Source organism: Spinacia oleracea, chromosome 6, assembly GCF_020520425.1.
Source record: "Spinacia oleracea cultivar Varoflay chromosome 6, BTI_SOV_V1, whole genome shotgun sequence".
NCBI lineage: Eukaryota > Viridiplantae > Streptophyta > Magnoliopsida > Caryophyllales > Amaranthaceae > Spinacia > Spinacia oleracea.
The window spans coordinates 48,976,582-48,991,921 of NC_079492.1; the positions used below are offsets into that span (position 1 = coordinate 48,976,582).

Genomic DNA, 15,340 nt, shown 5'->3' on the forward strand with positions numbered 1-15,340 from the left:
AATATTACTTCACCAATCTCTAAGCCCGTATTTTTTCCCAACTATAAATATTAGTTGAAGTGAAAATTAGTTTTAACCAATACATATTGTGGTGATAAATTTGTTTTTAACTAAAATTCATGTTTTTAATAAATGAAGAAAAAAAAAAGCAAATTGATGAGTTTGAATTAGATCAATAGCTGGTTATAGAGGTGGGTGACGCGACATACGATATGACAGTTTACTAAATACTTGACAGGTTTTTGTAAGTGTTTGTTGTTAACAAAATAAATAAGTATTTGTATTCATGATAATAGGAAAAAGCCAAAAACAACAAAAAAATCCTTACAAATAAACATATAGTAGGATGAAAAGGGTGTTGGTACATAGAAAGGCGATCAATAGATAAAAGAAAAGAAAAATTATTGGATAATATATAAACTTAAAAGTTGTACTCCGTATGTGGTTTTACAAATGGTAAAGGGGAAATATAAAGTACACGTACAAATACTTTGTATGTCTATTCAAGAATTATTTTCATATTACGGAGTATCAGAGAGTGCATGCTCCTAAGTAAACCTAAAAGTTCAAGACTTCAAAGTCAAGAAATTTCATATGTACTCCTCCGTTTTAAAATATTCTTTACAGTTTTCGTTTTAGTCTGTTTCATAATGTTGTTTACATTTTGCTTTATTCTATTTTTGGATATGAAAATTTACTACATTACCCTTTTTACACCACAATATTACAATTTTCCACTTACTTTATCTTATTTAATTTATTCATTTTTTTTCTCACACTCACCCACATTTTTACACATTTCTATTACTTTATTTATATTTTTATTATATTCAAATAACTTTTCTATTTATATCTTAATATTTATGCAAATAGTAATCTCTAAAGACCTCCAGAACTAAACTAGTACGTATCCATCTAGAAACTTACGCGCTCTTCTATGTAGAATATTCTCCATGTCGAGATGATCCAATTCAACGAGATACCTTTAGGAAAAAGGTCCTAACATGTTATGATAAGATGAGTTATAAATTTGACTAATATACATAAATTCATCATCACCTTTATTTTTATGTGATGAAGTTGCCAATGTTGGGTGGTGCCTTACAACCCATGAATCTTGATGATAAGAAAAATATCATAATAAGGTGTCAATATTTAGTTAGTCACAAGCTAAGGTGTTTATCCATAATCAGCAAACTTTGGTTGGCAACCACATCTATCTTTACATACTACTAAAAGAGTTTTAGCAATTAAAGTTTTATGATTTATGAAGATGCAATGAGTTTTTTTAACTTAATCAAGAAATTGAAAGAGGTAATCTTTATATATTGTGGTCCTTTTCTAAGTTGTAACAATTAAACAATTAGGCCTAACTTTGGTGGCATTGTTGATTGTGATTGTTCGAGTCATTGCACTAGGAATTTAAGAAGATGGAGTATAAATTGAGGGGAAAAAAATTATATATTCAAGAGATAAGCTAGCTTTAAATATTGTTAGGCCTCACCGCAACTTATGAGGTTATTGATGTTTATTTTATCCCTTTTTTTTTTTGTTAGAGTTTTCTTGGTTTGTAAGAATAGAATAAGACTGAGGTAAATTGGTTGTTTGAATCGGCTTTGACTGATGCCATATCGGGTACATTACAAAAAATTGTACCATTAACGATGGGAGATCCCGTCGTTAAAGGCCAATAATCGTAGATTAATGACGGGATTTCCTGTCGCGAACCTGTCATAAAAGGGGTCGACGTTAATAGAAAATTCCGTCGTTAAGCCGTCGTAAAAGATATTTGCGACGGTTGTTCCCATCTTTATTTGGTTGTTAACCCTGTCGCAAAAGACTTTTACGACGGAATTTTTGACCCGTCGTAATTAGAAAAGATACAATTTCTTGTAGTGGTAGTCCTTAATTTGATTTGTTTTTTATCTAGGTAGATAAATCAATGATGTTTCTTATGCTGAAATTTGGAGTGTGCTAGTTGGGATTGGTAGATATAAACCCCAATCAAATTCTGGTCATTTAATTTCAAATAAAGCTCGATTGAGCATTGATGATTTGAACAAATTCTCCCGTAGAACCAAGTACAAGTTTGTTTTGCAAGGTTATGTTGATAGTAGAATAATTGTTTCATTGTGTGGATTGTAGATATACATAGATTCAGCCTACACTTTAATTGAAGTAACATATGTATCCCATGGAATTGGCTAATTGATCTCATGATTTTTAAGCGTTTAATAGTGTAGGTCAACAGTAACTTAGCTTAACCCTTTTAAAAACAAATTATGTACTTCTATTAACATCTATCTTTCACCAGGCTCATTCTATTTAATTCAAATGAGCAAATATTATTTTACCATTATATTAAACTTGTTTAATATACGACCACGTAATAACATAACATCATCAAATATGACACAAGTGAACCTAGACTAACAATGTTCTAGTAGCCACCTTTATAAATGATGCAATATGATATTTAATTCTTTATAGTATATGTGATGTATATTTACTTTTAAATTGGCCAAAACTACAAAAAAAAAATTAAAAAAAAAAGAATAAAATAGTCCATGTCTTGAGATTTTGGGTTAGAGGTTGAGGCGGCGACGATGGTGGGCCCCCATGTCTTGAGCATAAGAAAAGTGTGACAATAACATTCATCAACAAAGTAGTTTCATTTCATTTCACACTTTGAGATATATTAAAACTCCCTCCCCCCATATATCTCACACCTTTGTCCCTAGGTTGTTACAATACCTGTGTAGGTCCCACATGGACATGTGTTGCCTTCTAATTGGTACAGTTTGGTACTTCAGTGGCATTCTCCTTTCCTCTTGTCCCCCCCTAATATTTTCCACCCAATATAAGTACTCCGTATACAATATTTGCCAAACAAGGCACTAAATAAAACCAAACTTTATTACTTCTATTATAAAAGACATGACAATATTATCATAATGAAACTTTTAAGTTTACAAAAAAAAAATGGAAAGCACAGATTCATCCTCAACTCAACCTTACCCTCAGCTACCTCCTGGATTTCGCTTCCATCCTACTGATGAAGAACTCATTGTTCATTACCTCAAAAGGAAGGCCTCTTCCGTCCCTCTTCCCGTGTCCATCATCGCCGAGGTCGATTTGTACAAGTTCGACCCTTGGGAGCTACCAAGTACGTAGTATTACACAATTTATTACATGTTCAAAATGTCGTATCAGCCTATCAGGATTACCTGACTCGTGGTTCGCTTCGGTACGGGGAATTAGTTCGGGTTCACGATTCGCTGGTTGGTTGGTTTGAGGTTCACAAGAGCCGAGGGATTTAGAACTCTTTTTTTCCACGTTTAAAAAAAAAGAATAGTTCAAGATAGCTGATATCATAAAGATTTTATTTTAATATTCATACTCAAATAACATTATTTCCTTCTCAAGTATAAGCCCCAACATATTTTTTCTTCTCTCGTCTTCCTGACCTTCAATCCCTAAAATCAGGGTTTTGGGATATGACACGACAATACCAACGATTTTGTTCACGAACCACAACAAATTGGATCGCCAGATAACCCAATTCAATACGGGCATATCTCGTGAATCTGTTAATAATGCTGAGCCGTATCATTATGTTCACAATCACTTTAATTTTGTTTTCATTTATTTATTTATTTATTTGTTTGTTATGTAGGTAAGGCAATATTTGGAGAGCAAGAGTGGTACTTTTTTAGTCCAAGAGATAGGAAGTACCCAAATGGGGCCCGCCCAAATAGAGCAGCAACTTCCGGTTATTGGAAAGCAACTGGGACTGATAAACCAATATTAACATCTAATGGTAGTAACCAAAAAGTTGGTGTTAAGAAAGCTCTTGTTTTCTACGGTGGTAAACCTCCTAGAGGGATCAAAACTGATTGGATTATGCATGAGTATCGCGTTATTGATGCTAATTCTACCTCTAAGTTGCCTCATTCTCTCGTCGATCATCCTTCCAAGAAGCCCTCTCTCCGGGTATGTGGCGTTCTACGATCATAACTTTGCACGTACTAATTTGTAGTACTTCATCTGTTTCTCCATAGATACATCATTTTGTTTTGTATGCTATTCACATGCTAACTTTGGCCACGTTTACTTACCATTATATAAATACAATTTTCATTATTCTGATTGTTGATGGTTTAATAATATCAAGTTTTCAAAATATCAAAAATTTCTAAATTTTACTAATATATAATTAAACATCGTGATGGTTAAAGTTGTATATAAATAATAAGAAAAAAGTCAAACGATGCACTATTAAGAAACATAAAAAGTATTTTCCGTTCGTGTTTTGTTCTTCACCTGGTTTTAACTGAACTGAATTGATCACAACTAGTTTCTTCATTAAAATTGATCGTTTTACTAATGAAAACCTCATGTCTAGTCAAAACCTGGTTCTACAGTCGAATTTTATGTATGTTTCTACAATATCGAAAATTTTGTAGTAGAATAGTTTTTTTTTAATTAGTAGTTTAGTACGTCCATTCCGTGATCTTCAATTAATTATATTGCTTGTTAGTTGTTACGCCTTCTGTGTACTAAATAGTACTCCCTCCGTTTCTAAATAAGTGTCACTTTTGGGCCTCGGCACGGTGTTTAAGAAAATTATAAAATGTGTAAGAGTTAATGATTGAGAATGTTTTTTTTGGGGAAAAGATAAAGTAGATAATTGTTTAATTGAATAAAGTACAAATAAAAGTGTATGTGAGGATTGAAAAGTGGAAAAGTGTAGAATGTGTAAGTAAAAGTAATTATGATTTATAGAAAAGTGGGAAAAGTGTATGAAAAAGTTGGAAAAGTACATATTCTAAAATATAAATGTGACACTTATAAGGGAACGCCAAAAATGAAAAAGTGACACTTATTTAGGAACGGAGGGAGTACGTACGTAGTCTGTGTATAACAAATTAACAATACAACTTGTTACGCCTTTTGTTTTAAAAAAAAACACAGTCGTTAAGCTACGTTTTGATTTTTTTCACCGGAATTAACTCGTTAATAGAAATTTATCTTATTAAAAATTATTTTTACTAATGCCAAAGGATTCCTGGTGACTGAAACTGATGCGTGGAAGGCTATTGTTGCATATTTGTGTATGCACAAAATAAATCGGTATTTTTTCTTTGTGTACCAAATAAATTTCTTTCTCCGGTGGTTGTTAGTTTGTTACCTTGTTACGCCTTTTGTGTTTAAAAAATAACCCTGTACTTGTTACGCCACATTTTGATTTTCACCTGAAATTTATGGAACTGAAGTCGTTAATATTGAAATTTATCCCATAGAAAATGATGTCTACTAATGAAAATGATGTCTACGGACTGAAAATGAAAATGATGTAGAACAAGCCGCTATCTAGTTGCATTTTTGTGTATGTTGACATAAGGAAGTGATTTTGACACACTTAAATATGAAAACATAGGAAACTGTAACCATAAGTTACATTTAGTTAAATTTTTAGTATACAGTATACACTATATAACTTTAAAATATTACAGTATATGGAGTTTACTGTATACATAGTACTAAACAAGTACTCCCTCCGTCCCGGAATACTTGACCTGTTTTCCTTATCGGGCCGTCCCTTAATACTTGACCTGTTTCTAAAAATTGAAATATTCTAACAATATTATATTATTTCTCACTCCACCCCTATTAACTCACCTACCCCCTACTCCATACAAAAAATAATTAAAAATTCAACCCATACTCTCCCCCAACCCCACCTCTTAACCCACCTCACACTAACTACATTAAAATAATACCCCACTATCAACTACTACCTATTAAATTAAATAAGTCAATTCAAGTCCCTTAAACTCTGTGCCGGTCAAACCGAGTCGAGTATTCCGGGACGGAGGGAGTATAACATTTAGTTGTCGCAACCCTACGTGTCGGATTCTAAATGGTACATATAGGCTCCACGTATCTCATGCATGCGTCATTAAAAAAAAAAAATATTATCAATGCAATATTTTTACTATGCAAATATGGAAAAAAAAAATAGTCTATACAAAAAAGAAAATAAATATTTATTATATTTATAATAATTTAGAATATTAAGATTTTCCTACTTTTTTGTATATACTACATGAAATTGTACCATTGACAACGGAAAATCCCGTCGCTAAAGGTCAATATTGGTGGGATTTCCCGTCACAAACTTGTAATTAAAGGGAATCGTCATTGATGGAAATTCTCGTCGTTAACCCGTCGTAAAAGCCATTTGCGACGGTTGTTTCCGTCTTTATTTGGTTGTTAGACCCGTAGCAAATGTATTTTGCGACAGGATATTTGCCCGGTCATTATAGGGTTGTCATTAATGATACATATTCTTGTAGTGATATACTCCCTCTGTATTTATTTAAGGGATACACTTGCCTTTTCCGGCTGTATTTATTTAAGAGATACACTTGCCATTTTTAGTAACTTATCAACCCCACCATCTAATTACATAATCTATTTACACCCCACCCCCACCCCCCATCCCCTAAAATGACATGGTCCCCACTTGTTTTACTTATTAAAATATCTATCCAACCCCACTTGTTTTATTACTTTATTTCATTCAATTTTTTTTCTTAATACCCGTGTCCGACCAAGTGTATCTCTTAAATAAATACGGAGGGAGTAAGTTAAATATTTTAGTTTCCAATTACATTCATGACACGTACATAAGCATGTCATGCCATTATTGTGACGTGGCTTAAAGGTCGCACATTGCGACCTTTATCATTTTCGTAAAAAAAAAGTTATATTTTTTTTTTCTTTGTTTGTGTACTAAAGAAATTTCTTCCTCTGATGATCGTTTTAGCTTGACGATTGGGTTTTATGTCGGATTTACAAGAAGAACAACACACAAAGACCGATCGAACACGATAGAGACGATCTAATTGAAGAGATGATCAAGCAACAAAAGTTAATGAGAACAATTTGTTCAAAGAATACAAATTTAATGGATCATAACAATAATAACGAACAAAACTTATATGAATTCTCACAATTAGGCACTTCAACATCAAGGCATGAAATGTACGGCATACAAGGCAACGATAATAACAAGCGCGAACAACAACAACAACTACAACAACAACAAGGTTCTTTATACTATGATGATCCGATGGGGTCCGTCGGATCTTCCTCGGGTCGCCGGTTTCATCATCAGCAATCCGATCAGACGACCGGGAGTACTACCGGTACCGACGGAAATAGCTCCTCTTTTGTTTCCATGCTAAGTAACTTACCTCAGGGGATTACTAGTACTTCTTCTGGTGTCCCTTTTAGTATGGGGAGTCCTTTGCTAGTTGGGAATATTGGTGATGGGGTTTTAAGGCCTCCTTTTCAACTTTCTGGGGGTACATGGAATTCTTAGTTTGTTCATTAAAATTATATGACTCATTTTTAATTTTTTATACACATATTGAAGCAAATTAAATACAAGTGTAAGAAAGTAAATTATACCAAGTATGGAGTATACTGTATACAATATTTAATTTTTACAACTGAATTATATTTTTAATTATATATGTGTGACAATTTTGATTTGAAAATCAAGTATTTTGATAGTTTGCATAATGGTTATTATCACTATATTACTATATTACTATATTACGTATGATATATCTCACACAGAAATAATTATTTTGGGTATTAAAGTGAAGTCATTTCCAATCTTCTATCTATCCTATTTATCTATTTATCTATGTAATGTACCAAAAGAGAGAAAATCAATGTTTACGAAAAATGTCATTCATTGATTAGCCTCTTCTTTAATATAAAATTACTAGTCTTATATGCACGCGATGCGTGTAAAAGTACATATCATCTCTATTCTATAATACAATAGTACTATGTATCTCTCTTACTTCGTATCACCTCTAATGCGCCCTTATTAGAAAATAAATTTGTAAAATCTTTACCATCAGACCAAACTTAGCTTCTAAGCGAGTGACAGTCGAATATCAGATAACTTATACGGAGTAATGTTATACAGACACATAAAGGTACTGCCGATTGGGTCAAGGTGTTTGACATGTCGTTATATTGTTTTTCAAGTGTTAAGCCCAACTTTTATCTGTTCGACTTTATGAAAATGCAAAAATATTGAAAAATGTACTTCCAATGATCAAAATAATTAGAATCTCTATAAAAACGCATCATACTCATGATTTGTTCCTCCATCATAACCTCTATTCTAACATCGGCTTCGAGTTATCGGCGTCGAATGATCTGCGAAGCAATGATCTCTTCCCTAATCTTCTTCTTCTCCATATCTATCTCTAATTGTACTACCTCCATTAATGAGTTCTTCCCACCACCATCTTCTTCCTTCTTCATCAGAAATTCCCCTAAAAAACACATTATTTAAATGAAAATCATGAAAATATTCAACCTTTACATTAAACATTTGAATTATAAAGATTCTTTTGGGGTTAATTTAGCAAATTATCAAGAAAAAAATTAAAAACTAAAGAATATGTTTAACAAATTAGCAAGGAAAGTTTGAATCAGAAAAAACAAAATACTGCTACTGAAATTGAAAAACAAAATACTCTAGAAATTGGAAAACACTTCAGAATCCGAGCTTGGTACAGTGCCAATGCATGCGCTTCGTATTGTACCTTGAAATTTCAAAATAAAATCAACAAATCAGTGAATATTCACACAAATCAACTAATAAGATCCCTAAAAAGAAAAAAAGACTAATTAACGGAGAAATTATACATGATAGTGTTGTCGGTGAGCATAGGCTTTTGGTATGGGATGGGTGATTCTGCCTTATCTTCTTCATGAGCTTCTACTCGATTATAAATGACTTGAGGGATGACAGCCATCGAAAAGAAAGGATTATACCTAATAGTGTTGTCAATGCACCACTTTTTTTTTTTTTACAACAAGAGCACACAAGAACTAGATGTAGGGGAATACAGTTAAATACATATTAACATGTGCGGAAACAATCCCCAAAGCCAGGAAATATGTATAAAGCACAGATTAAGAAAACTTACATTCGAAGCGTTATTTTCCTAGTTTATCGATTCACGAACACGAACAAAGAACTCCAATCTTCGTTCCTCTATTTGGTTCACCGACACGTCCAGATCCGTCTTGATATTCATAGCTTAGACAATGCTCAAGAGTGTTTAGCTTTTGGGAAGAACAGTTATGAACTGAGGCAAAAATGAACTTACGTAAATAGAATTAGGTTAGGGTTGGAAAAACATAAGTGTGCATATGGTTAATTGTTCGTAATTAATCTGAACCTTGGTATTAGACTAATGCACCTTTGGTGAAGGACACCTTTGGTGAAAAACATAAGTGTGCATTCACATTCCTTTGTCGCTTAGTATTACTTGCTGAGCATAGTTAAGATCCAAGCCATCCTTATTAGGTCCAGAAGTGTTTCTCGGATTACTGAGTTCAATTGTTAAACTTTTATAGAAGGTTAAGCCTTAACCATTCTGAGCACGGCCATGCATTTTCACAGTATCTAACTCTCCGAGAGGCCTTGTTACACAACAAAACCATGTCCTATCAAAGATAGGAGGACAATCCATTCTTGCAATATATGAACACTCCCTTTGATTCATTGTACGCCCAATAACTGCTTTTATAGCCTCCTTTTACGGTGTGACGTTTTGCGAGCATTAAAGCGAACTAATTCTCAAACAAGCAGCCATAACTACTCAGGTTCTGAGGAATAGGTTCCAATAACCATTAATGAGAACTACTTATGACATGACTTTAATCTCTTAAAGTGTTCTCATGGTCAATCCGATACAAGATCCAATAAGTATCTATGCAAATGATTTTTGACATCCAGCCCATCTAGTTCAAGAAACAGAACTACAAATCAACTTGCAATCTAATCTTCATTAATCATTGGTCGTCCAACCTTTCAATGACCTGGATTAGGGATCCTTTTGTGATTCAATATTCAAGTTCACTTATAATCCATCTTGACATCCCATTTGAATGGTTTGAATCACTTGGACTTCATCATTTAATACTAAACCAAGATTAAATGAAATATAATTTCGTAAATGATAAATGTTTAAACTAAATGCTTACCAATCCGTGGGCTTCTAACCCAAAATCAAGCATTTAATGTTTTGCAGATATAAGCCTTTCACCCAATACTTAAAACATTCATGGAAATCAAACTTGATTCCATGTCTGCATATGAGTGTTGTATCTCATTCGATGCAGAGGTTTAGTTTATCATACTTTGCTATTCTTAGCATCTTTTCTATCGAAAGCCTTTCGATGTAAGATAAAAAGATCTTTGAATGTGATTATAGAATGATCTAGTCTCTCATTGCTGTTTAGAATGATAATGACATTTAAAATAGAAAATCATCTAGATAGAAGACTTGTGATCATTCATTGAAGAACTCCCACTAGAAACAATTCCCTTTCATTTCTTCTTAGGCAATAATGAATTCATTTCAATTATGTAGAATTCCAAATGATGCTATCCTTTTGAAATACTCCAACCAGTTTACAGAGATGTGGGAGATACATATTTCAACAGAGAACTTGGAAACTAATCATTGATTCAGTTTCCCATGCATCACATATGGTTTAGAACCTATGTTACCACCTTTTAATCACGACGCCTAATTGCCCGTGTATGTTTGTGGTTTGCCTAACAACAAGGTTCAACTTTTGCTTAGGCAAGCGCATGTAGCATCAAAACTTTAGTTCATCTTCACTTCCTCTTATCAAGTGCTCATCCTACATATCCAAATGTGTTGGATGTTCTTGATATTGTTCTAATCATATTTGATCTAGATCAATAGAGATTGGTATAAACTCGTTATGATCTAATGTTCACAAGTTATCTTGGCGATGTATATATCACATCATACATGATTTATTGTAATGCAAAAACCATTCGCATTTCAAAATCTATCCATGTAACTTTTAGGTTTATTCTGTTTCAAGAGATACTGAATCTTGCTAAAATCTTGGCATTGCCATGTGATATAAGGTGAAGGCACCTCTTCAAGGTTCTTCATGTTTAACTTTAGTAATAACAGCCTAGCTTTATACTTAGTTAAAGCATTCATTACTTAGACTTTCTCATATCGGTTGAGAGTGTAACAACCCGCACATAACGAGCTGCTTTCTAAAACACACTTAGTCTTAATTTAAACAAACTCTAACGTAATTACAACGATAAACCCGGCTAAACAAACTTTAACTCTTAAAAAAACTTCAAGGATTTAATCATGGGTTTAGCCTATCCCAAGGACACTAATCCAGACCCTTAAACTTTAATTAGTTGCTAAAAAAAAATTCGGCAGCACTTCCCCTAAATATGGACGACCTAAAACACTGTTTAGGAAATTACGTCTGATTCTCTTTCACCTGCTATTACATCATTCCAGCATATAACATTTCCCAAAACACCATTAGAGTGACACCAACTCAATAAGGATATAAAAGAAACTCTAGAAAGAAATAATACAACCCATTAATAAATTAGGAAGGACTTAAATACACTTGGAGAATCCATATGCCCGCCTTGAAACATATAAGGCCTCTGGAGGACTGTACACTTCTTGAATCTGAACTGAGACCCGATTCTCTCTACCTGCAAAACATTTTAACTCTGCCCCCACCAGGACAGGTTCATTGAAAAAAATCAGCGGAAATCTGAGTACACACATCCAACCCAAAATGCATTTGATAGGTGGCTCAAAATAACTTTTATTTAGTTTTTATGTTCTGTCTTGAAAAGCAACTTCGCTTATCAAACTCAATTTGAAGACATAACTTGATAAAACGTTATAACTTCTTTAAAATATATTTGGAGAAATCTCGATTATTCAAACAACGATTTGGAAAAAAAACAATAAAATAGCGTTACTCGCAAAAGCTTCAGACTTCACTTAACATCTCACAAGGTTTCTAAATTTACAATCACGTCAACTGAATTAGACTCATAACTTAAGATTCATCTTGTCATTCTCATACTTTCAAGCATTTTCAATCATAACCTAATTCGACAATGACTCATACCGACAGCTCGAGTATTATAAATAAATCTTTTTCCCAATCTATAGTTTTTTTTTCGCCACAAGGTGGAATACGGGATATGAATACACGACTCAATGCGGAACTTTATTGCCACAATACTGCCTAAGTCATATAACCTTGCTACACAATATTACCACAAACACAATTCAAACTCACAATGCAAATTTGATATAATTCCACAATTTAATGCGAAAAGAGATAATTTATTCCAACATATTAATTTGCAGTTGGGGAAAGTGAACACGAATAGAGAGGGGTCACTATGACCAACTGTCTCTATTTGGTGGGGGTCGTCACCCTCCTGATAAACAAACGCTTGCAAGACTTAACTAGGACATGTCCCTAATTACGGATCTATCCCGCCTCTACGAGTCTACTTTTGTAGCACTCTCTTTACGGCCAAACCTCTTTAACGGGTCTATCCCGCCGAACTACGGGTCAAGCCCGCTTACCACGAGTCTACTGATGTAGCACTCGCTTCCATTGTTTTTCATCACCAATGTACGTGAGCACTATGCAACACATACTCGGCTACTTTCCCCTACTTAAGCATTTTATTATCAATTATCTTAATTCATTGCCCAAAACTTATTCGCATTCCCTTATTCAAGTGTTAGCTTCATTATTATATAGTTAAACTCAATTCCTTTCTCAGAAAAATTCTAAACCCAATTAATTATCATCCTCAAGACTCGTTGACTCTTTAACCTTACAACACTTAGACCATAGTGAACCGATAGGACATGAGCGCCTTTCTTGATTTACTCCTTTGATTAAACTTTCTTAAACCACTAACCCATAATTCGACTTTTAATGTGATATCCTTAAACGTAAATTAACTTGAGACTCTAACATAATATTAATTTGGCACGTAGTTTGATTTAATTATAAATGTTAAATTCAACTAGGTGAGTTTAGTGTGCCTGAAATGTATTTTTTATAAATATTTACACAACTCTTTATATTAAAACAATCTTTATTAACTCACAAAGAATTATTAATTTCTTTCTAAATTAACTAGTTCCAAAAAGAACACCGTTCTTCATAACAAAATCTCTTTTGAAAACTTATCGAAAGAATTCATTTTACTCCGCAAAAACCATTATCTATCATTTAAGGTAATACGTTCAAAATGAAATATATTTCACTTATGATTGTTTTCAACATCTATATTTATTAAAATCTTATTCAAAACTAATTTCACCCCCATAATTCACAACTTAAGAAAAGAAAACTGCGCGACTTCAAGAAATTCAAATAAATATAACTTGGAGGAATTAAAATATAAACTTTACTTGAAAAAATCTCTTTAAGATTGATTTAAAACTCATTCTTAGCTATATTTTGACTAGATTAATAAATAAGTAAATAAATAAAATTCATATTCTAATTTATACTCGTTCGTTTAAAAACTTTTGATTTCTAGCAGTCACCCTTGACACTTTAAGATTCATTTGGTATTGACAATATCGTTATGATCCCTCTCATTAACTAACACCTCTTAATTAGTACTTTACTCTTATACATATAAGACATTTCTTACCGTTTGACTAGTTCCAATGATCAAGGTCAATTTTAACGCTCAACCCAAGTTTCAAGATAGGTTTAACCCAAGGCAAGAAATTCTCAATTAGATTCCAATCCATAACAAGACCCCCGTAACTTCCCTTTTAAATGGTTCAAAATCATTTCTATCTTGAAATTCAAAGCCGACATAAATCATTTCAATAAAACAATCAAATTCATTTGCAAATCAACAATTAAGACTATAAATATGTTTATATATACAAACATAACAATATTGATACTATATTATACTTAAATCACAACTTATATTTTCAAACAACGAGGATGGTTGGACAATGTGTACCTTTAATTGCCGCATAAAAAATCCCAAGCCACAATATTATCAATCCACTTCTACTCCATAATTCCATTACCCTTAATCAAACCCCAAGGTTCACCTCCACAAGAAAGACATGAATTAATAATCTATTTCTTAAATGGAACTAGAAACTTAATCATCATTTTGTTAAGAAATCTAAATAGATTCCTGAAAACTTATTTCAAAAGCTTAGCACGTATACTATATTAAGAAGGCTGAACTATTTGTGACCAATATTCATTATTTGTATAATTTGGTTATTTACTAAAATTGATTTTGAGAACAAAATTGCATTCCTACTTAGAAACCATTTTGGTATAACTGAGCATTAATCAAACGTTCTTTAAAAATCAAAATCATTTTTATATAATCAAAATAAATAAATAACAATTTACTTCCATAAACTATTATAATCTAATTGATATAGATCAATAGGAATAAATTGAATTGGAAAGAATTATACCCATAAGAAAAATGGAAGAGCAAGCAGGAATTTCGGCAACAACAAGATCAGGAACAACAACAGCAACAACGACGCCTGGGGATCAGAATCGCCGCAAGCAGCAGCGAAGGGGGAGGCGGCGAAGGGGCGGCGATGGTGCACCGGAACAAGAAGTAGAGAAGGAATGAGGGACCAGACAAGTCAGCTACAACAATAATCAACAACCACTTGCGAAAGCCAATTGCAACACCGACCGGCTAGACGGCCAGCCGTGGAGGCGGCGGTGGTGGCTACAACTCAGAGGAGAGAGAAAATTTGAGTTAGGGTTTTAGCTTAATTTGGGATCTTTGATTCAATTTAATTTAATCCACTAGAAGGGGAAAATGAATAGATTACCATTTGGAAGATGGAGCATGATGAAAGTGATGTCCATGGCCACCAGTGGCGGTGGTAGTGGCGGTGTTGCGAGGGAGGAGGGGAAGGCGGAGCAAGAAAACGGGCAGAGATAGATCAACAACATTACTAGCAACACACGACATCAGCCGTGCATGCGGAGGAGAAGGGAGTACGGCGCCGGTGGAGCGGCGGAGCAGAGAGCAAGGATGAGGAGACAGAGACTCACCCTGAGGAGAGAGAATGGAAAATGAGGGAGATGGGTTTCGGTTTGGGTTTAGGTTCCTATAGAAATGTTTTGCCACATAAATTAAGAAGTGATGGAAATTTGACAACAAGATAAAACAACTTGGTTATCTATTTAATCAACAAAATCATATTCGTAAATTCTCAATTAAAACATTAAACAATTAAATTAAGCACTTGTAAATTATGTTTTTTTTTTAAATAGATTAGTTTAGAAATTATAAAAAAAAAATACAAGCGCCTTAAACGAATAAATTTCCAATAAAATTAAATTATCTCGATGTAAAACTCGAGAATTAATTCGGAGAATT

The 15,340-nt window shown here is 33.3% G+C and overlaps 1 protein-coding gene and 1 long non-coding RNA gene across 3 annotated transcripts; one reads left to right on the forward strand and one right to left on the reverse strand.

Annotated features, from left to right (window-relative positions):
* The first annotated feature begins 2,885 nt into the window (after positions 1 to 2,885).
* On the forward strand, positions 2,886 to 7,542 carry LOC110790275 (NAC transcription factor 25). Its single transcript, XM_021995064.2, has 3 exons — positions 2,886 to 3,166; positions 3,677 to 3,993; positions 6,833 to 7,542. The coding sequence occupies exons 1-3, from the start codon at positions 2,983 to 2,985 to the stop codon at positions 7,388 to 7,390; spliced, it is 1,059 nt and encodes a 352-aa protein (XP_021850756.1). The 5' UTR covers positions 2,886 to 2,982; the 3' UTR covers positions 7,391 to 7,542.
* Positions 7,543 to 8,021: 479 nt separating this feature from the next.
* On the reverse strand, positions 8,022 to 15,097 carry LOC130464086 (uncharacterized). Of its 2 annotated transcripts, none has more exons than XR_008924393.1 (3): positions 14,412 to 15,097; positions 8,743 to 11,635; positions 8,022 to 8,639 (listed from the first exon to the last, which is right to left on the reverse strand). It is a non-coding gene; the product is annotated as an uncharacterized lncRNA (long non-coding RNA). The 2 variants fall into 2 exon arrangements; XR_008924392.1 differs by lacking the exon at positions 14,412 to 15,097 and adding an exon at positions 13,934 to 14,405 and having other exon boundaries at positions 8,030 to 8,639.
* Between the last annotated feature and the right edge of the window lie 243 nt (positions 15,098 to 15,340).

Coding starts and splice junctions, on each gene's coding strand:
- LOC110790275 (XM_021995064.2), top strand. CDS start 2,983: ATGGAAAGCACAGATTCATCCTCAACTCAACCTTACCCTCAGCTACCT. Junction 3,167..3,676: donor CGACCCTTGGGAGCTACCAA/GTACGTAGTATT, acceptor TTTGTTATGTAG/GTAAGGCAATATTTGGAGAG. Junction 3,994..6,832: donor CCAAGAAGCCCTCTCTCCGG/GTATGTGGCGTT, acceptor TGATCGTTTTAG/CTTGACGATTGGGTTTTATG.